Raw genomic sequence first — 22,752 nt, forward strand, 5'->3', positions numbered from 1 at the left:
ATACTTAGAGGAGAGGAATTTTGCCATATGCTGTGTGGCTACTTGGATGGATTTGTGGTCTACATATAGCTGATTTATGAAACAACATGTCACTGGAAAATATGTATGCCTAAGCGAACATATATCACCTTTTTATTATATAGCAATCTAATTTCCATGGAAATCCAGTCTTCCTAATGAGGTTCCGGTCACTGACCTCCAAATGTAATATCACAGCTGGGATATAAGTAATCATTTAATACTAGAATTCATTACATTTACATGATATTTCAAGAACTTAGAAGCCCTTTTCTAATGTGTCAGTAAAACAAARGCACAAAAATAAATGTAACCTTCTTCTACTAGCACGGTATAAGCAGATTTGAAATGAGATTATTAAAGGCAGGTTTAGCCAAAAGACAGAATGGTTGACGTGCAGTATGTGAGACGTAATAACATGCTCTGTGACATATGTACTCCCCACTGTTTACTTTAAAACAACATTCCACATCATAGCACGACCCCAGTTCATCACAGCATTCACATCCGGTGTGTCATTTTGTGCTCCCTTTCAAGACAAAGCTTGTAGTCTCACTCATTCCGTACTTCAGTTTGTTACCGTTCTGGCAGTTTACAACATTAAAAAAAAAATCTAATACTGACACAGAGAGATTTGTATTTATTAAGGACCATAGTCTCATCAGCTGGCCAGTTAACCCTTTACAGCAGTGATACTGTAATTCTGCAGCATTCCAAGCAAGAGCAGAGGCTGTTTGTACTAGGTATTTTACACACATGAAAGCATAGTCCCTGCACCGACAAGCTTAAAATTTATGGGTTTTTAAAGTACATACATGAAAGTATTTTAGTGATTTGTTGTTATTGAAGTTATCCTTATAAAATATTTCTATTTGAACCAGCAGTTGGAAGTAAGAAGGCCACCTATTTTAAGGAATTCGTAATGAGCTCGTGTTGGTTTGAACAACAGACTGAAGCACTCCCACTTGGGCACCTGCAGCAAGTCTGGAGCTGCAATCTTGTGCTTGTGGAGAAAGGAGCAGCAAGGCCCTGCTGAAAGCTGTACGGCTACACCTGCACCGGGGCCACATGGACGCAGCCAACCTCCCTGTAAACTAGATTAGAGTTTGCCCAGGCTGTAAAACCTCATCCGAGAGCCAGGGCAAGCATTTAAGCATTTCATCTGCTCCAGTGAGAGGAGAAGCAATGGGAAGCAGAAAGGAGTATGACTTTCTGTACCTTAGCCGTTAGAGCACAGAGAGCAGAAATCACATCCTAGATGCCAGTCCTTGCTCCAAAGGCTTTTTTTTTTTTTTTCTTCCAGTGACTGTTCCCTTTCTCACCTACTGACATATTTACCCACACTTGTATGAAAAAACATAATTTATTGTAGTCTGATCCTGTTGATGTGCATTTATGTGATCTGAGGCACCAGCCTGGATCAAGATTCATGGGATCTTGAGACAGGAAGGTCTTGTTTGGTCAGACTTAGTCAGACTTACGTATCCATGAGATGTTGAGCTTCTCAAGCATATAATCATATATCCTTCAGCAAAGGTGAGGTAAATTATCTTGCATACAACTAGCATTAACAGCAGCCCACAACTAGTAGTTGCCAGGGAGTAGCTAGTTAGTTTTAAGTGTATATACCCTAGCTTGTATTCTAATAACTGGTTCATCCACATCTTCAGGTCTGAAGGTCTCCTCACCATGACAACAAAGTATATAATAACCTGTATCACTCAAATATGTTTGTTATTCATTGCGGTCAAAAATTAGTTCTGCAGAACTGCCAAAAATAAAACAAGATTTTCTTATTCTAATTCTGGAAAAGGTGACTATCCAAACACCAGTTTCCTTTAATATACAAAATCAATCTATTCATAAATCGTTTCTCCTCTGCAAACTAATGCACAGAATGATATTCAGTGCAAATCTACTCTGAAAATGGATGCAAATAAAGACAAGTTGGGATTCCATTCAGTTCACAAATGAAAGGACATTTTTCTTGTTACCAGTGTTACCACCCTGTGGGCTCTAAGAAGCAAGCTAAGCTCTTCTTTCATGTCCATCCTCAACACCTGCACAGACAACACACCTCTCATGCTCTTAAGGACATCCCTGCAAGCTACACCAAGACTAGATGAGTGACACTAATGCATCAAACAGCTTCAGAAATCTGTGACAACTGAATGCGGCAGGAGAAGGGTCCTTTCTTATTTTGAAGATATAGGAAAACCATCCCCTTGCTTGGCATTGTTTACCTTTTTCCACTCTAACCAGCCTGTCCTACATCTTAAAGCAGCTTCCAAAATGGATAMCATGGAGCTCTCTTATCTTGGAACGGAACCAGCCCCTCAGCTTTATCTGCATACCAGGGTCCTATGGAAAAAGGGAAGATATTTCTCTGCTAACTATCCTACTAGGTACTGCTCATGGACTCTTGTCGGTTCACAGGATTTCTGTTGTAGCATATCCAGAATTACCAAAAACCCTTCCCTAAGTTTTCCCTGTGCTTAATTCTTTTTTGCCTTAGAGTGGTAGTTTTTCTTCATAAACAGATTTGAAGGCATTAAGTTCTCTGTGTAAGTGCAGTAGACTATAAGACACTGGCACAGAAATTATACCACACAGGATAAAAGTCAGCATTTATTCCATATATGTGAGACTACAATGCAATGTACTATGCTGAGTTCTGTTTTAGCAGCCATCAATAGAGACCAGTAGTTGCACTGTATGTCCCCAACTGTAGAAACTCTCAAGGACTGTTATATGCACGCTCTTACATGTAAGAAGATTAAGAACAAGTCCAACTAGTTTTCAGAAAAAAAAGGAATCATCTACTGAGATCCAAGGTTCTGGTGTTTGTCATGAATTCAAGTGTTTGTCTGCCCACCTCCTTAAGGTCATTCATAGCTCAAAATAAACACATAATGAATTAATCATAAGAAGCAATGTAATGTAGTATTTAAGGGAAAGTAAAATGAGGAAAGTGAAATTCAATGATCCGATTCACCAGTTACTAGCTTCAGTTCAGATCTGGTCAGTCAGTAAAGCTAAGCATACAGGAATGAGCTTCCTCCTTCTCCTTTTTTTCTCCTGTACTGTTTCTGAAAGCCTTTCCTATATTCAAGCCAAGTTCCTTGATACTATTAATGYTCTGTGTGCTTTTGTATGATACTTTGATACAGCTTATTCATTTTCACTGAATTTCAGGTAATAATATACATCGACCACCTTGCAAAAAATGCAGCAACAGTTTTGTTTAACATGGCCAAGCATTCATTTACTCTCAGCAGTCAAATGTCCAGAAAAAAAACCAATAGCAACTTCCCATCTTTTTGCCTCTTAAGTAAGATGTATTATGACTTACAAATCTGTGATCAGCTTCCATTTGTCTAAACTTTTACCCAACTTGCCAGTACCTCTCTGTCACTCTGCAAAATCCTGATTGCAGTATAGGATTCAGTACTGCAGAAAGGCATTGGACCATTGTGCCACAGAAAGTGAGACAGAGATGGTACAGTATTTTTTCTCATCATAGATAGAGAAAGGAAGTGAACAAGCTGTGTTGCTTTACTCCACACAAATCAAGAGGAAGCCTATACTGCCTCCATTTAAGGGAGTTCTCTTGCCACTATGCATTCTTTTGAGCAGCAGAGGATACCCAAATTGAGGCCAAAAATACAATACCCAAGTACATTATTTGAGGATACAAAGACGATAAACATTGTGAGATTACACAAGTAAACAACAAAAGCAAATGTCTAATTTAAAGCATTAATCACTGAAACAAGCTTCTCCAAGCAAAAATTAATAATAAAGTGAATTCCCAGACAATTAGAGCAATGACCTCCAGAGAGGATTTGGGGACAAAGGATTCTGTTTTGAAAACAGTCTCCATTTTCTTTTTGTCATCAGACAGTAAAAACATTGACTATTCTTAATTCACTTTATTAGTTTTTCAACAGTGTAATAATCCATTTCTCACCAAACCTATATAGACTTTTTTTCTCCCTCTCATATTCATAGTTAAAAGCGAGGTCACAAAAATTCCTGTATGATCCCCTACAGAATGCAGCTCTAACCTTTCTTTTGTTATTAAAAAAGGAACCTTGTCAACCTTTTGCATTTATCAGTTTACATGTAAAAACTTGAAAACAGTCAACTCCACCTCTGAGGAACAGCTTACATCACCACTGATGGAAGGGAACTTCAACAAACCCATTACAGGGAATGAATTGCATACATCTACACTAGCATCTCAATATGTTGCAATTTCTAAAATATCTCCCACTTGTTTCCACTTACTGCATTTTTGATTCAGATTGTGGAAAGTCCCTGTGTGCCCACTGGATTGTTTTTGGATGGAACTGTGCTTGAATATGGACTCCTTGGGAGCTCTTAAGGCATTCTAGCCGCTAACAGACATCCAGCATACGGGGCCCAAACAGAGCTTTTCCATTCTAAAACTCCTGAGACACAAATAGCATGGAAAAAAGTCTTTTGCAACAAGTGTTTTGCCTTATGGAGCCACTTTGACTGCACTACCTATCAACAGATATGAGATATCTGTTTATATATATTATCTGTTTTATATATATAAAATCCTGAAATTCTTGCAGAGGCTTGAAAGGTTATTTGGGCTTTCTGAATTATTTTTGCCTTGCCCTGACATGTGATTTTAAACATGCCCTTTATTGCCATGCCCTTTTTAATTATTAGTTTTTAAAATAACATTTAATCTAAATTTAGTAGTTTTTTAATTTAGTAGTTTAATAAATAATGAAGTTTAAACCTTTTAAAAGGTTATCTGTAAAAAAGCCAATACAGCCTGAATTTTTAAGTCAGCTTCCTTCTATTCAGAGGAGAAGCTAGGGCAAGAACAGGACAGAGTAAGAAATAAGTGACATGCAATTCCAATCACTGCCATTTATACTTCAACTTCTAAGGCAAAGTTCATGGGACCTACTGTAAATGTAGACGTCTCTGCATCTGTAAACCAAGTTTGACAGAGGCAGACACATGAATCCAGATGTAAGGGATACTAAAAGCTTTCAGTTGAAGCTGTAAGACATATCTACAAGAAACCAAGTTTCATTAGATTCTCAATTACTGTACAAATTATAAATGGAAATCCTTTACTGTTATTGTCTTGTGCATATGTAGGCATTTTGACACTATCTGTTCTTGAAGGCTAGTCTCCTGAGATAACACCACTCTTCCTCCTCAGCCCCATTAAAAACACAAACRAACAAGTGTTCATAGTACAGTATCCTTCACTTTGACTTGACACAGGACCTACAGTGTGTCTTCTGTAGTGCTGCTAAGGTACAGCCCTTTGAGTAACACCACAAGCCCCGATGACTGTCAGGCAGGCAGAGCTTATGGGGCCAAACCACTGCTAGTAGGGCCCCAGCTGGTGCTGAGGTTATGATATTTGCCCTAGACAGGATGGAAACAGTTATCCAGGCTAAGTGTTGCACAGTGCCCCTTCCCAGTCTTTATAGGCAAGTTGCCTGCATAAGGCATTTATCTTTACTTTCAGGATACACTAACACACATGTATTGGCACACTTCTCAGCAGCACAAGAACAACTCTTTAAAGGCCTCGGGGGGTGGGGGGGAAGTTCTGAAGTGAGTATATTAGAGTCAGACAAGAGTAAGTAATTAAACTTTTATTCATAATCATTTACATATGACTAAAATGCTCACCACAAAATGCAAACTTTGACTTATCTTGTATTTAGCAGTGAAAATAGTCATCTCTTCATAGTAAAGCACCAAGGAGCACATCACAGAACAGTCAGAAAGATCCCAGATATCAGTTTTTCCTCACAATGTACCATGACAAAGTTGAAGATCTCATACAAGTCTAGATGTTCCACAACAAATCAGAGTCACCTGAGTGCTTGGCAAGAACAGTATTATTTAGTAGCAGTTACATTACCTATAGTGGAATTCATAGAGCACTTGTTTTCTATCTTTTTTGCAAAAAGGTTATTTTTCACACAATAGACATCCTTAGGATCTAATTGGGTTGAATACTGGGACCAATTATTATTAATTTTTTGCTATTTTTTTCAATGGCAGCAGTTTGCCAGTAGGAGGATCTACACCAGCTGTAGGAATAGATGTTAGGAAGGAAGGAAAATCAGCTCATTATAGCCTGATTGGTAGGGCCTAACCACTTACAGGCACCTATACCTATTACTCCACTCAACAGCTTTCTCCATTGTGCTTCTTTTAATTAGCATTTCATTCAAACATACTACATTGAAGAAAACAATTCTGAAGTTAAATGAAGTTGTGTACATGGACAAATCTACATAAAGTTTTGTTAGTCATTTAAAGCTGTAAAATTCATATGCAAAAAGAGTCCTACAAACCCATTACAGATTAAAAAGAAATAACCAGAATCATGGTGTTACATRCAAAATATTCTAGCACAGAAATCAAATAATTCATTAGAGAATAAAATCGTTATACAAAAAGAGAAATGCTGCCTTTTTAATCACTTAAGAACAGCAAATAAGAAGGCAACATTCAGAAAAGTGCACAGCAGAAAAGAATTGTTTTGTTTTCTGAAAAAATGTGAATTTTTCTTCAGACATCAGGCTTTTGTCAGAAACGTAGTGGGTTAGGCTTGCTTATACTCTTTCCCAAGTCAGTCTCTTCTTGCATTAGTTYTCCATAAGGCATTTACTCTGACATGTAGGAACGATACATTAGGGCTGCAATAATTGCTGCTATTGCTGGGATCACCCAGTTGGACCATGAACTAGAAAGAAGTTTTTGAAATATCAGTTTAGAAATGGTCAGCAGCAAATTTTAAAAGGTTAAGTCATTGGTTAGCAAAGTTACACTACTGTTTCTGCCCACCCTCCCCCCTGCCCCCAAGCCTTTCAAAGTTAATACAGCAAAATACACTGGCTGGACAGTGATACTTTTGCCAAATAAAACAGCTTGTAATGTTAGACTTTGTACTAGAGCTTAAAACAAGTTTGCTCAGAGGACGGTAAGATTCTAGACATGTTTAAAGTTGTGGCTTGCTGCAGAGAACAGTATCATTCATTCAAAAGCTATTCTAAGAGGCAGCATCACATGACATTCAAGTACCCAAGCTCACCACTCAAAGGGGCATGCAACAGTCCTCTGAGGTTTCAGCRTTAGGCAGTTGTCAGTGTATCAGCAGGATACTTTGTGTAAATACCACCAAATCAAACTTCATACATTTAAGACTTTTCCCCCCATTCTGACACACTGTTCTTCATCTCACAGTTTAAGTTTGTCACAAAAAAGTCAGTGATGGCAGCAAGTGCCTTCTACATAAGTCACCCAGCAGCCTCTGGAAATGAAGACTTGTGCACCATACACCATTAGAGACTGGTACATATTAATGAGAAAAAGTCTTTGCAGTAAGGTAATACCCTTGCAAAATGGTGCATAGACGACAATTTGGACTTTGCATAAAAACAGTAATTTTCATGCACTATCCTCTGACATCAAAGCTTCCACTAGGTGGAAACTATTCGGCCTTCCAAGCTTCAGAAATGTTACCATAAGGCACTTCAACTTTGACATCAGAAGTCATACTATACCTGGAATTAGACTGCACAGTGGTAATAAGAGTTTCCTGGAAGACAAAACCATAAAAAAAAATATTTAAATCAGGCAGACATTCTTCTCCATCCCTAACTAGCCCCTGAGCTTCTCAAAACTGACTAAATGGGACTAATTGCTGCCTTTTTCAAATGAAGYAATCCTCAAATTTACCTTCTCCATTTTATTGGCAAAGTTTCTGCAATCAGATGCAACACTGACAACTCAGTGTTTTGCCTTTGGAAAACAGTCTTGGACTTCTTGCAACTGTTTTATTTGAAGCTAGTTAGCAGCAGTACTAACCTGTTGTGTGACATCAGTTTCTGTAGATGACATTACAAAGGTCAAAAAAACAAAACAGAACACCCACACCAGCTTTTGACACAAGTGTTTGGTGAAGTTAACTTCAACTTTAGGTTACATTTTAGTTGCCCAGAACAGGAGGTTGGGTTGTTATTTTGTGTGGGGGTGGTTTGTTGTTGTTTTTGTTGGGGGGGTGGAGGGGAAGTCATTGAGGTTTTTGTTTGTTTCTTTACAGACAATGATTCCTTGCTTGCCTACAATCTAATTGAAATGTCTCCAAATTAACACAGAAATATTTCTAATATGGAACCTACATGAAGCAAGTTACTGACTGACATCCAGATGAGATTTATAAAACTCAGTTTGTGTTTAGTATGGTGTTTCAGATTGCATAAGAATTTCAGTCAAATTATTGTTTTTGATATCTCGCCATTTGAATTTTTGTTCTATTTCCACAGTAAAAGGAACACTTCAACACCAAATCCTAGATGGGTACATTTTATATGTACAATTTACATGAAGATTTATTCATTTGAAAACTAAYTGCACTTGGCCCTAAATGCATTTAAAAGGTCTAAGGATTAAATCTAGATCTATCACTGAATATAGAATCAGAATATTTATAATTTGGTTAGAGTGAAGGATTCCTTGGCTCCCCCCATACAGGTTTAACAGGCCACTTTATCACATATAAATATATGATGATTCATATATGTTTGAAAAATACCATCTTTAAAAGAAAAAGGCTCATGATTACCTCCATACTGGTTTTGTGGATTGCTCCAAAGAGAAATCTAACCCCAGAGCTCAGTGTGGAACAACTTATGCCCACACTACTAAGGCTAACACCTTCTGCAACAGATTGGCTTTATCCACAGGACCAGAGGGTCTCCCCATCCCCACCCTCCCCCAAGGGCCAAAGACAGTGAGAAGAATGTGGGCCACTTTGTAAAAATGAATTTTTAGCAGTGTAACACCAGAAGTGTAAACCAACTTTAAATATAGCACAAGGACAAGAGGAACATGTGAAATCACAAGCCTGCTGGACACTGCTAGAAAGGCTGGGTACAGGGAGCCTAACTTGCCATGTTACACATCCAGAGCGCAGTGTAAGGCAAAACCATCTTATCAGCTATGCCCACGCTTCCTGCTGGAGGAAAGGGTCCCTGTCACTCCAGAAGGAAGCTGGAGAACACATGTGTAGTGTGGATGACCTCAGACCAGTGCCAAAACAAGGGAACAAGCCAAACAATACAGGAAGAAGTCATCCTGATACATCTGAACTCCAGCTGACCATGGTTTGAGCAAATTTCCTGGGCATAGTATAATCAAGAGAAGGTATTACAATTTGCAGAGGGCAATCTGTTTTAGTTGCATTTATGGTTGCTACTCTTGCAGCTTAAGCATTAATTGCCCTGAACATAAAAAAAAAAATCTGGATGGCAGACACTATTCTTGATGGAAGGCACTCTGAATTCCTGTTCCCACCCCATTTCTTAGTTATTAGTATGTTATTCTTAATTAAGAAATGGAAGTAATTACTATAGTGAACATTTCAATGTGTATTCTTTACTTTCTTCCCTTTAACTTATTCATATTATTAAGAGATTTTACAGAAGTGATTGTTCTTGAAAGTAATCTCTCAAAGAGCACAAGAAAGAAGATCCTATTACTAACACACTCCATTTTAAGTTATGTTTAACTATTTTCCAAGTATACTGCTGCGCTGTTAAGCCAGCCCTGAGCAACATCCTCTATACACACAGCAGCAACAGGTGTACAAGTTAATTCCTGCTGCCCTTCCTCCTTTAAGGGATGTCAGAATTTTGCGATTTTAACAGCTGAGTGCCAAAACAACCTTATTTGAAAAAGAAAAAAAAACTTAGCATGTAAGACAGTGCAATACTACATTGTCAGGACACTGTCAGCAACATCTACTGAAACAGTCAGGAAGTGAACAGCATTTTCACCTTGAAAAGGGTTCATTATTGCTAATTAACTAATCTATTATGTAACAATCAAATTCACCTACATTCTGTATCTAACAGCATTACCAATGTATTGTTATAGCAAAAAAAATTAGTCTAGAATCAACGGTTTTCTAGTGTTCAGTTTAAAAAATTAAACTTATAGACAAGATTGATAAACAAGTGTTTTGGAGGGGAGAAAAAAAAGCAACAYGTAGTGCTTTAGTGTAATGCCATCACTTCACAATCACCTCTTGCTTTGAAACCACACAAGTTACAGGCAAGACAGTATAGCTAACAGGAATAATTCATTGCGAAACCAGATCAACAGGTTTAATAGATTTATGACCTGAAACACTATCCTTTAAAAATCAACCTGAATTATTTTTGCCTCTGTGGGTATATTCTGTACAGAGAGACACCACCTCTAATGCCCAGAAGAAACAATAATGTGATGTTTCAGGAAAATACTTACTGTTGGTTTCTGAAGCTTCCCTCTATCATCCTGTGGGAAAATAAGGAAAAACACTTAGAAAAAAAAACCAAATCATTCAAAAATTAATTTATCACTAGCTTCAGTTCACAGTTCTGTTGTGTTGATGTATACCTATTCTTTCTTAGGAAAGATATTTACAAAAGGGCAGAGAGATGTCAATGTGTGATGCTGAGCTACAATAAACAAGATCATTTCCTCAAATGATTCCCAGGATACAATAAAGAAATGAAACAACTCTAACATATTTCACTATTTCTTATGCCCATGTTTTTTTTAATTTCCCTTGTCTCTAAACAGTATGTACCCTTAGCTTACATACAGATTACAGTAATACTGGTTTACCTTTACCTAGTCTGCTTATATCATGGGCAAAATTATCTAACTAGTACCGGTCCAGCACAAAGGTCTCTAATTCTATGGCTCTGCCATAAACTCATTAAGTTTTCCAGACAGTAGACACATTCATTACAAAAAAACAGTATATCATCTTGATAGTGTTGTAATTGTACATAAGACTATCAACAATTGCTTACTGCATATCAAATGAAACCAGGCGCTTGTTTGATAAGAACTGAAGATTGGTAGCTGGGTTAAGAACAAAAATTGTAATACATCAGTCATCAGCAGAAACAGATTACAAGTTTGTTAGGTTACAAATATGAAGTAATTCAGGCCTGATGCATATCAGGAGAGGCTACACTGTTAATGGCTATCAAAACAGGGCTTAAGATGTATACAGGATCAGGAATCTTACTGTGAAACACACTACTCAAGACAAGGATATTTATCCYAAAGGCAAGACAAAACACATACACAAAACAGACAACAGAAGAGGCAGTGACAGGCAGTAGAGTCTGTACAGTAGCAGCCTGGGTCACTATCAAGTGGTTTTCAACTACCAACATGCAGGACAATATAGGAAAAGGCAAGTCAGGAGGAAGTCAAGGCAAAAATCTCTGTAGCTAAGGGGTAGAAATAAATTCTTTAAAGCTTGAGGCAGCAGAAAGGTGCTTGTTAAAAGTGTAAGAAACAGCAAGGAGAAAATAGAAAGAAGGAGTTGACAGAAGAACTGGTGGGAACTGATGATGAACAGCCTTGACAACTTCAAACACATAACATATTGACACAGCACAAAAGGGGGGAGTCAAAGACAGGGAAGACAGACAAAGCATCAGACTAAAAGAAAACTGCTACTGCAAAGATCTGTCTAGACAGACACATGAAGACCCAGACTGTACTTGTAGATCCAGATGGAAGCCTGACAGATATTTACAGTGATGAAAGCATAAAAGGGGCTGTTAGTAATCACTTTGCACATTGAGATATCTTTAAAAAAAGGGTTAGACACTCTGACATATCACCTTCAATGTCTTATGCCTTGTTATAAGACTTTAGTCTTTTTATAGAGCTCACAGGTCAGAAACAACATGATTTCATACTCAGTTTATTCAATAACTAAGCTGAAATGCATTTCAAAGAAGAAAATCTACATGTGACCATTGTTATGGTATACTAGTCAACTGCTGATGATAGGTTCTACCAATCTCCAGTCCTGGCCCACCACAAACAATTGCAGGACTGGTGTACAGCCATGCTAGTAACTCTCCTTATTTTGAAAGGAAGTTACCAGAGAAATATCTAGACACAAGAACACTGTTGTAAGCAGCAAACACCAGTACTCTTACATACTCACCGGATGAAGCTCCCCAACAATAAATGTCTCTGATAGTGCCCTTGCATCTGTGGAGTGGCCAACATCTTCAAAGTTCTCAGTAGCATCTCCCCCAGCTTGCTCCCTGAGGACCTCTTCACCCCCTGGGTGCTGCAATTTTAATCAGTTTTGAATTTGTTAGCGGAAAAAACTATTTCCACAATTCTAAACATTAAAATTTGGCCTTGCAAAAAGCAGCTGTTGGACTTGTTTTAAAGCAAATTCAAGGCTTTCTAAATAACTCTAGGGCTTTATACATTCTCAGAAGTCAAAAAGAAAAACTAAGTCTCTACTCCATCAGTGACTGACCAGTATAAGGCATTGCCCATAGCAGCTGGAGAAGCATTTAGAACAGAGCAGGAATCGGTCAATCTTTTAGGGCCCCAACTATTAAGCTGCACTCTGTTCTCCCTTCTACAGGAAATCTATGCATTTCATACAAACAAAGCTTTATACAGAAAAAGGATACGGGTCAAGAGGTATCAGTTGCAGCAAGCAGCATTCCAACTAGATATAACAAAGTTATTCACAAGAAGGGTGATCAAACACTGAAAACAGCTGGTCAGAAATCCTGCAGAATTTTCACGCTTTGAGTCACTCAAAGCTTGCCTAGGTGAGGCCCTGAGGAACCAGACCTAACTTTCAAGTTAACACTAGTTTGAGCTGGGCGTTGGGCCCTACAAGGGTCCTTTCCAACAGAAATTATTGCATGATTTTATCTAGTTAGCCAGCGACTTTGGAGCTGCTTAAGCACCACCGAAAACTCTTACAAGACACTAAATTAGCTAACAATTTGTTTTTAGCTGACTACGGAATCACAAGACCACATGGCTGACAAAACCATCAAGATGGAAAGGAGAGTAGCTCTCCTAGTATCTCCTAATACCTCAATCCATTACCATTCCTTTAATCTAGATCCTGCTATCCATTGACTTTTATTCTTCCCCAGAATGCATTTTTGTGATTGCGTGCAGTTTCACAATCCTACTACATCAAATAACTCAGTCAGTATATAATACAAGACATATCTTTTGGTTCAGTGAATTTTCTCAGCACCAAATAAGTTACTCATATAACTAAGTAACATGCCAAAAAGTTTGTCACTCAACTCAGAAGCAGGAAACTACTCCGTAAACAGCAGTAGTGATTAGATAAGCAAGCTGAAAACATGTTAGTAATACTGCCTTGCATTAAGACAGCCACAAAGTAAGTTTGACACTTTACAAGTGACAGAAGATGACAAACATGCCTGACCCTCTAGCACACTGCCTAGGCAAATATGCACAACCTTATGGTTACTGAAAACTAATCATGGTGCATTAGACATAGGGGATGGGAAGGAGCAGAGAAGCAAAGTAAAGGGTGCAGTAGTTTTTTGTTTATTAAAGCTTCTGAATACTTCCTTTGGAGCCTTAATTCTGTTTTTCAACACTTCTGACACTGGAAACTAGAACCATGAAAATAAGCAAATCCCCTATTGTTCAGGTTCAGCTGTACTCCAAGCAAGACGAACAGCAGGGTGCTCACACAGCAGATGAAAAAGAAATGGCATAAATATTTCTGCCAGCCTAAGGAATTCAAGTTAGCATTTATTTCAAATCTACTGTATTTACCTCCTGGCAATCTTTCCCTTCCAAACAAAATAATTCTTGTTCATACTGATCAAGAAACAMCATTACTAGTAGTTTTCAACAGTGCCAAAGCTCTAAAACTTTCATTAATCCTTGCAAAGGCAGAGCTTTTTTCTTTAAAACAAAAAAAGACTGCAAACACTGTGGGTTTATTATTTTTTTTTTCCCCTAAAGCCAAGCTTTTCAGTTAAAGCCACTGGTGATCCCCACTATGACTAAGCAAAAGCAAAGAGATTAGGCAATTGCTAAAAGGAGAGATTATGCACAGCAAGTGAGCCAAAAAAAGGTTAAAAGAGCACGTGCAGAATAAAGATTATGCAAGCAGACGTGCAGATATGGCATGCTGACCAAAATCCTGCCCTTGAATACCTTCTGGTAAGCATTCAGGGAAAGGACAGGACAAAAGTTGAGGAAATATTCAAGTTCAATGCCTTGAAGCATACAGTACATTAAGAAACTGAACTCATCTCCCAGCTATTGCCATAACTATGTCTTCAAAGAATCCCACCAACAACATTCTTCTCTACCACGCTATAGAAATATGTTCCCCAGAACAGAAGAAACTACTCTCCCAGGTATGAATTGTGCTGTATCAACTATCAGGTATTACACTAAAAGGATTATTATGAAATATATGTAGCTTCTCAAGCAGAAGAAAAGGCAAAACTCCTTGGAAAACTTGCTTAACAAGACATCAACAAGTAGCAATACAAACCAAAGTTACAATACTTATAGTGCACTAGGAGCATGTACATTCATATTCAGGCACTGCCATGAACCATACCCCACTCAAGTCAGCAGATGAAACACTAGTTACTCCAGTAATTTGTCAAGATCACATGGTTTACACTGGTTCCTCCAAGAAAATAAGCAAGAGGATTCTTACCAGTATAACTGCATATACATTGTCAGCCATTTCAGAGTGCTTTAACAAACTACTTGCAGACAGCTGCCTATGGAATGACCCTACACTAATTTGTTCCCAAATCCCTTCCTTGTACCACCATAAAGCAATTATGCAGCTATAGGGGCAGCCTCAGTGAGACGCCCTGGCTTTTCTTTTTATTAATTAATTTTTAATTTAATTAATTTTTAGTCTCATCAGTGAGCTGATCCCTCTGCCTATAGAGCCATGTGACTGCTAGTGCCACCACAGAAAGAGTGTGAACACCAGTTCCCCTCAGCAGCAACCACAGATCAGCTGAAGCCAAAAGACAGTCACCCTGACATCTGCCACCACAGCTGTACAAGGTGGGGGGGTGGGGGTTGGGAAGTGATTTTTCCTCACAACCTGAATATAGCTGCATTAGCAAAACTAAGGTGGAGATAACTAACTCCTTATGTGGAGTTTCCAGCTCATTAAGCCACCCAGCACAAGTTACTAGTAAGCTTCAGAATACTCCTATGCATGTTTAACAGGTTGCTAGTTACTTTCTTCTCCCCTGACAACACCTCTACTTAAAAATGCAACGCCCCCCCCCAAACAACTAGCACATAACAAGTGACACATGAAAAGACTCCACCTCTGCTAATGAAAGGAGATAACTGCAACACCTTGCAAATGGCAACAAATGACTTTGGTATCAAAAAGCTTAGCATTTTCAATGGTTCGATGAATCTCTCAAAGTTTGGTTATGTTGGGCCATTGTTTACACTTCCACAGAGTACACAAAGCTTGCTACCAGAATTTCTACTTTATTAAAGAGCCTCTTGATGGTCCCTGGAACTGGAAGCCCACAGAGTACACAGATGATCACTTCTAAACCAAGATCCTCCTGATACCTGAAAAAACACCTCAGTTATTTGTAAAATTTGGGCTCAAGGGAAAGCAAAAAGCTTTTGCCAATTAATTAAGCTAGTCTAGCTCATTCCTAGGACATTCCCAATGTAAGAACACAGTAACTTGTACGCATGACAGAAGTCTGCACAAAGCCAGCAAAAGTGCCTAGTATAAACTAATTTCACAGTCCTAACAGCAGCACATTAGAAAAAAATTCAGATAATGCAACTGCACAGCTATATTCACTGTTGTCATCTGGGTCAAAAGTCTAATTACTTCATCCTGAACACCTATCACCTCTTCTCCCTGGCTCCTTCCCTCTCCACACAGTCATGCAACTTTGTGTCACAGTTCAAGACTCTATGAAAGTATAGCTATCCTAATTCACAGTCTCTCTCCCCTCCACATCCCATACTGGGAAAACTAAGTCTAGGGTCAGGTTTAATTTTCAGGGAGATGAGCACAGTCCTCCACCAGTGGTAGWCTTACTCATCCAAATATGGCATTTTGCACTACAGGGAATTAGAAGCAGAAAGGAACCGTGACAGAGCCAGAAATACCCTGAGAGTCTTAGCTTTATTGTGCAAGACAGACACGCAACACTCATTTGCTTCAAGGACACTTTCATGTAGTAGGAAGAGTTCTTGTAAAGTATCCTATCAACTACTGAAATTACAGGACAAATTCCGTACTCAGAATTTTAGTAGTAGCTCTTTTGATGACCCTGTATTTTTGAAAACAGTGATTAGGATTTCAGACGAAGTGCTAGAGAAGTGTCCAGTAGCTTGGCACCCACTTCCCTGATTACAAAACAATTATAGCTTATAATATTTTGCAAAGAAATACCATGCTAAGAACTGCTGTATTTTCCACCCCTCGAAGCATTCTCAAACCCTCCTGCAAGTTTCATCAGAATTTTAGGAAGTGACAACACTGATTTAAATCTTTGGACTGTAAAGTTCTGCAGTTGAAACTCACATATGTTGACAGATCAAAGAACATGCTACTAGTGACACTTCTGGATGTAAAGGATTCATTAGATTAAATGTAGAAAATGTCACACTACTGTCCCATAATATCATCACATCAGATGAATGTAGTTTATCGCCACAGTGTGGAGAAAAGATTTTACAATGCCATTCTGAYACAATAAAACAATATTTGCTTTTCTGCACCTAATAGCATTTTTATTTGATCAACACTTCCAAAACACATCTTACAGAAGCTGTCCATTCTCTGTTCAGATACATCACCATGAAAGCTCAAGTTCATAGCTCATGAAAAATCTAAATTGGCCATTAATGATATTTTCCTCTACATGAATTTTATTCCCAAGCAAACTTTCAAGACCACCAAAGTAACCTAAACAAAAAAGTCTACATTAGATAAATATTAAATACATATGGTAGTTTGTTTCCAGAAAGCAGAATTTCTTGAAAGTGGAGACATGTTCTTATTCATGTTAGTTTCTCTGCATAGTTTAAGGAATCCAACCAAGTTCCCACAAAGGCATTGGGAAGAATCTCACCACAGTGGGAAGCAGATCAGGCCACTGATAATTTTATTCTTATTTTTATAGGCCAAGCTATTCTTGTTTAGCTCACCATATTGACATCAGAGTCTGAACAGTGGGACTGCTTTATTAAGCTAATGAAAAGCATCAATCAACCAACATACTTAACCCACCAATTGTCATTTAGTATTATTCTTATACATATATTATCTATACTATAATCACTATAGCCATAAGATCCCAATGTGAGAACACATGCATTTCCAGTAACTATTTTTCTTAAAAGATGTAGGACCTGAAGCTAGGAAAACATTTCCCAAGTTTTCTGTCATACAGGTCCAACAGCCTTTGATTGAAAAAGGTGATATAGGAGTTTCCTGACTCAAGAATACTGTTTCACATCAAGAGCTTTCAGATCCTCTACTCCAAAAGCTGAGGTCTCTGGATTTCCTCTCTTACAGGGTATACTTTGATAAAGAAAATTCATAGATATATATTCAAGTTACAGAACTTGATCCTGAGATCTGCTGTTTTAAGAAAAGCAGTTGTTGGAGTTTTCATCCTCAGTAACCTTTAGGATAAGGTGCCAAAGTAAACAATCCTTTTTTCCTCCAGTACTTCATCTGTATTTCAAAAGATCTTTTCTTAGCTTGGTTTCCTAAGGGCAAGGCCTATGTACCAACACCCACTCCATCTCAGCCCCCACCCGCTTCAGGACACACACATGCATACACACAGGCACGCGCACACACACACACACACACCCCCTTCTTCAACTTTCAGTAAAGTGTTGACAGAGGCTGATGGGTTCCAAGAGCAACCAAGTTTCACTAAGCATCTACAAGCTTTATGAAGAGACAACAGCTGGTAAGAGAAACCCCCCCCCCCAAATTAATGTAATGTAGGGAAAGGCAGCAGCAGACGCTCACATATTAGACAAGAGAATCCAGGTTGTCCTTAGAAACACCTGAAATACTGTGACATTTTCAACTTCATAATCATCAAGAGAATGTTTCCACAGGTTAATGCAGAAGCTAGAAAGACTAACTGTTTAATTAAGAAATGGGACTCATGGTGAAGCCAGTTTTTGTTCCCAGTTCCTCACTCACTAGAAAAGTGACACTGTTACTTAACTTCCTACTTGGGAGTAGCAGTAGGAGTGAGGAGATGCTTTAGCAGTGCTCTCACTGAAGTACTACTAGACTTTATTTTCATAGCCTACATTTAATTCCTGAAATATTTTAAGCTTTTCTACTCCCGCAAGGAATTGCGATAAGTAAAGCCAAGTTTGACTAACAATGCTATAAAAACACTCATGTAATCCATGCTTCACTGAGAGCAACTTACAGTATTCCAATTTATGGAAACTCCAGTATCTCCTTATCTGTATTGTGTGTAAATCCCCCAAGATGTCAGACAGCCTAAAACATATTACCACACCACTTGATAAATTAACCAGGTATCAAAAGCATTCAAGAAAAGGTAGAAAAATTTTATTTGTCCTATTAAGTATTTTCATGCAAGGGTTCCATCCTAGAGCTCACTAACACAACACATACTACAATACTCCAGAACTTCACTCAAAGTGAAGCTGCACTGTTGAATACTGCTGAAAAAAAAGTTATCTGATCTTACTATCTCAGAATATTAGCATTCATGTTCAAGGTTCAGTTCCAAAGGCAACATTAAAAGCTGCTCATTGTAAGGACAGAATTTGACCCACATGTACCAAAGTGCTTCAGACATCCCACTATTGCTCAAGTAACAACTACAACCAATTACTCACATCTGGTTATGGACAGCCTAGACTTTTTTGATATGTTACTGAACTGGCAAAATTTTTCCTGAAGACTGAAACACTCTTTCTTGGAAAACTTTGTATAAAACAGTACCTCTTAGCATTTATCAACTTCATCACACATACTGAAGGAAGAAGATGCCAGCTCRCCTGCGCAGCTATTTAAAACCAGAAGTTTGTTAGCTCTGGAGATTGTTTTTTGTCGATTTTTTAACCTGGCAGAAGAGCTCATAGCATTGCTGTGTACCAATGAAAACTGATCAAGTTTGGAAGAACAACTATTTCAATTTATCAGACTGCATGAAAAACTCCATTCTTCTCCAGAGCTTCTGCACTTAAAATGGCCTTGCCTGCAAAACCAAGCAATTACATAACTAAACAATGAACCAGACAAGGAATAGAGATGGATGAAAATAACCCAGAAAAAGAGAGTTTGCATATCAGTTCCACAATCCAGCTTGCTGAGCTGCCAAACAACTTGTGCTGGTACAGCTCAAAAAAAAAAAAAATACTGCTTGTGTTGACACCACCTTTGAAAAGTTGCTTGTCAAATTATTATCTGCAGAATACCTGATTTATTCTTTGAAGTGTTTAAGACCATGAATAACAAGATGGGGCCATAAGCAAATGCACAGGCTTGATTTTTATCATGTCATTACCAATCTGAACTGCATTCTCAAGTTAATACAAGCCTGTAACAACACTTTTTAATTGAATATTACATCTTTGCAGGTTTGGAATAATAGAAGGGGGGGAGAAACCTCAAAAAAATGGAATAGTACATCATGAATAAATCCTAGCTATAGTTATTACTGAAAAAAGTATTGCTCGGTACTTGCTTTTCTAAGTCTCCACAAAAAAACATTTTTAGTTGGTGCAGTCCAATGACTAAGCTGCTACCTTATTAACTATGACTATCAATGATTACATCGATTGCTCATTACATCTGATCAAGAGCATCAATTGTTAACTGGAAAAGCAGAGGCATTCAACTAGACCACTGCACTCCAGGAGAGTTTGAACTTTAACAGCTTCACATTACCACATTACATGCCCAAGATCTGCGTGCTGAGACTGCAGTAAGAGCACAAAGTCTCTGGGGAACGTAGGTTTTTATAAAAGTAAAAGCTTTAAGGGGGTGGGGGGGAGTTAGTGTTATTGGATTACATGCAAATGAGAGATATAGTGCTCAGCAAACTCGAAACTGCTGGCACCAAAGCTTTAAGAACATAGAAACGGAGAAAGCAAACAACAGGCTCTTCAGATGCGGGGCTCCTCGAGAGCAGCGCCGGTCCCGCCCTAGCATTCCTGCCCGAAAGCAGCCCGAAGGGCAGCCCCGACCCGGAGCCCGCACCCGGCCGGCCGTTAGAGCCGCGGGCCGCGCTCCCCGCCCCCAACGGCCGCCGCGCCCTCGCTACCGCCGGCTGAGATCCCGGACGCGCTAATAGCACGAGCGCCGCCGTTTCGAGAGCACAGGCCCCCGCCTGCCTCGCACCAGAGCGGCCGGCTCCGGCCCCCAGCCCGAGGGAGGCCTGGAAAGTCCGCGTGGGGGGACGAGCGGCACCCACCTCCTCCAGGAACTTAGTGACGTCGTAGATGCGGTTATGCAGGATGAACCAGGTGCTCTGACTGTTGTTGTGCTTCTGCACCTCCTCCAGCCGGTAGTAGCGGCCCCGCCACGACTCGCTCCCGACCTCGCCGGACCCCACCATGTCCCCCGCACCGGACAAGCCGCTCTCGCCGCACCCTGCGCGCGGCGCCTGCTGCTCCGGCCCCGAGTACAGACCCCACTCGCGCGCGCTGATTGGAGCCCAGCCGCAGCCTATCGCTGCCCGCCGCCACCGCCCCCTCTCGGCCCGCCCCCTCCACGCCGGCTTCTCATTGACGCAGCGAAGTGCTCTTCAAAGAGGGCGTCAGCTGCCCACCGATTGGAGGGCTCCACACTGCGCGCGGGGTTAACTGGGCAGCCGGGGGGAGGGGACGGGTTAGCGGGGGGATCGGGGGCGTGGTCGGCCTCCCGCATACCCACGTGACCAGGCGACGGTTACACGACGCCCGGTAACGGCCGTAAGGCTGCGGGTGGGCGGGGCTCGCCCCGCGTCCTGCTGCACCCCGCTCCCGCGGAGCTGCGGGCTCTCCCCGCCAGCACCCGTTGCTCGGCGGCTCTGAAATAACTACGTTCATAGCGTGGTCCTTAACGCGCTGGAGGAGGCCGCTCAAGAACGGGCAGTGTATTCACCGGTGGGCAGGCAGTGACACAAGTTACCTAACAGCACCTTTAGTCGGGTTTCAATCGCTCGGGCTTGCGATCGATAAAACCGGGTTGTCGATCGTGCTGTCGTTAGATCCATGGTATATGACCCTCATCCAGCCCTTAAAATAATCTCTGTAGCCAACCTGAACTGCCTGCATAAATGCTTCACTGAAATAACAAAAAGCGCTCGTGGTTTTGAACTCCAGACGAGATTTGGGGTCTAAATGCTCCAACTTGTTTTGCTACTATGCAGCTTACCAGTGGGAAACATAATATGCAGTATCCTAGGCTGCCTTTCAGGTTGTCACCTGGCTCTGAAATGGTCTGTACTTATAAAGCTTCTTCTCTCAAAGCGGGTGAAGTGTGTTTGAGGGGRGGTGCACTCATTCCGCTGAGCTGCATTTACCTTTAGAGCTCTTTACCTTTGRCAGCAGTTGGCTCTTGCACCATTGCAGGTACGTTTAACTATGGTGAATTAAGGATAACGTGGTGATAAGCTGATTATTTACTTACAACATAACTTCAATTACAAAATAAATGTACTTTCTCTGAAGTCACAGGTTACAATAAATCATACTAACGCCCTAATTATGCAAAGGGCTGCGCGTTGCCTGGCTGTCTCTTTGCTATGAAAACGTTTTAACGTTAAGAATAAGCAGATGTTACATATGGAAAAAATGTGGCTATTATTGTACAGGATTTTTCCACACATGCTGATTGCCTGCTGTTAAGCATGGTGAATATCAGTCACGTCATCTCCCACGTTTCCTTTCAGGCAAAACAAGCAGCTTTCCACCAAAGACACAGTGTTACTCTTACCACGATCTTCCACTTTTCGGCGACTCACAGCAGCTGGGACGCGGTGCAAACGGAATTAACTCGCACCTCCTTGTAACCCCCGCCGCTGCAACGAGCGCTGCGTGCCCGCGAGGAGGCAGGCTGCAGGCAGCTGACCGCCGCCGCTCAAGGGGCGCGCCCTGCCCTTTCCTGCCCTGCCTCCCTGCTGCCTGGCGGCGCGCGGCGCTGCAGCGCGGCCGCGGCGGCTCCTCAGGCGGGAGGCGGGAAGCGGGGGGCGGGAGGAGGGGTGGCGCCGCGTCCCTGCGGGGCAGCACCGCCCCCCGCCGCCGGCAGCCTCGGCGCGGCCCCGCCGTGCTCCCACCGCCGCTGAGGCTCGCCGGCGGCTGCGGTGCCTCGGGTACCTTGTTGGCAAGGCTCCTGCCTATACATTCCTGTACGATCAGGGGTTGGGGGGGAGGTGGTTACCTGAGGGAGTTAAAAATTACGGTGTGCGACCTATCGTAACCCAAATCCCTTTCCCTAAGCTGACACTTAGCTCGCTGTGTACAGCAAAACAGGACAACTCCCTATTTCYTCACTGAATAGCTGCACTGTTTTTCAGATCCTGTCTCCAATTTATTACAGTCATCCTAATGGGAAGTGTGCCCGTAGTCTCTCACCACTTTCCAGTCGTTTCCAGTTTTAATAAGGAGGCTCTTTATTCCCTTGTCCAGGCCATTATGAAAATACCAAATACCACCTCCAAACGCTGTGATTTACCCTCTGTTTTGACTGAAAAGCAACGAGAAGCATTCTCTGACTAAAATCTTGTTCAGTTTGGCAGCCATTCTATAACGTTTTCCAGATCATGCTTTCCTATACAAATGTTGTGATTATCAGCCTCTAAAAATGTAATTTCTCTC

The 22,752-nt window shown here is 40.6% G+C and overlaps 1 protein-coding gene across 1 annotated transcript; it reads right to left on the minus strand.

The window, feature by feature from the left end:
- Positions 1-5,659: 5,659 nt before the first annotated feature.
- LOC112965379 (cytochrome b5) lies at positions 5,660-20,576 on the minus strand. The gene is made up of 5 exons (XM_026064321.1): positions 20,367-20,576; positions 12,059-12,187; positions 10,345-10,374; positions 7,599-7,633; positions 5,660-6,778 (listed from the first exon to the last, which is right to left on the minus strand). The coding sequence occupies exons 1-5, from the start codon at positions 20,508-20,510 to the stop codon at positions 6,700-6,702; spliced, it is 417 nt and encodes a 138-aa protein (XP_025920106.1). The 5' UTR covers positions 20,511-20,576; the 3' UTR covers positions 5,660-6,699.
- Positions 20,577-22,752: the final 2,176 nt, after the last annotated feature.

The sequence above is a fragment of the Apteryx rowi genome, unplaced genomic scaffold, assembly GCF_003343035.1.
Source record: "Apteryx rowi isolate R43461 unplaced genomic scaffold, aptRow1 scaffold_213, whole genome shotgun sequence".
NCBI classification, from domain to species: domain Eukaryota; kingdom Metazoa; phylum Chordata; class Aves; order Apterygiformes; family Apterygidae; genus Apteryx; species Apteryx rowi.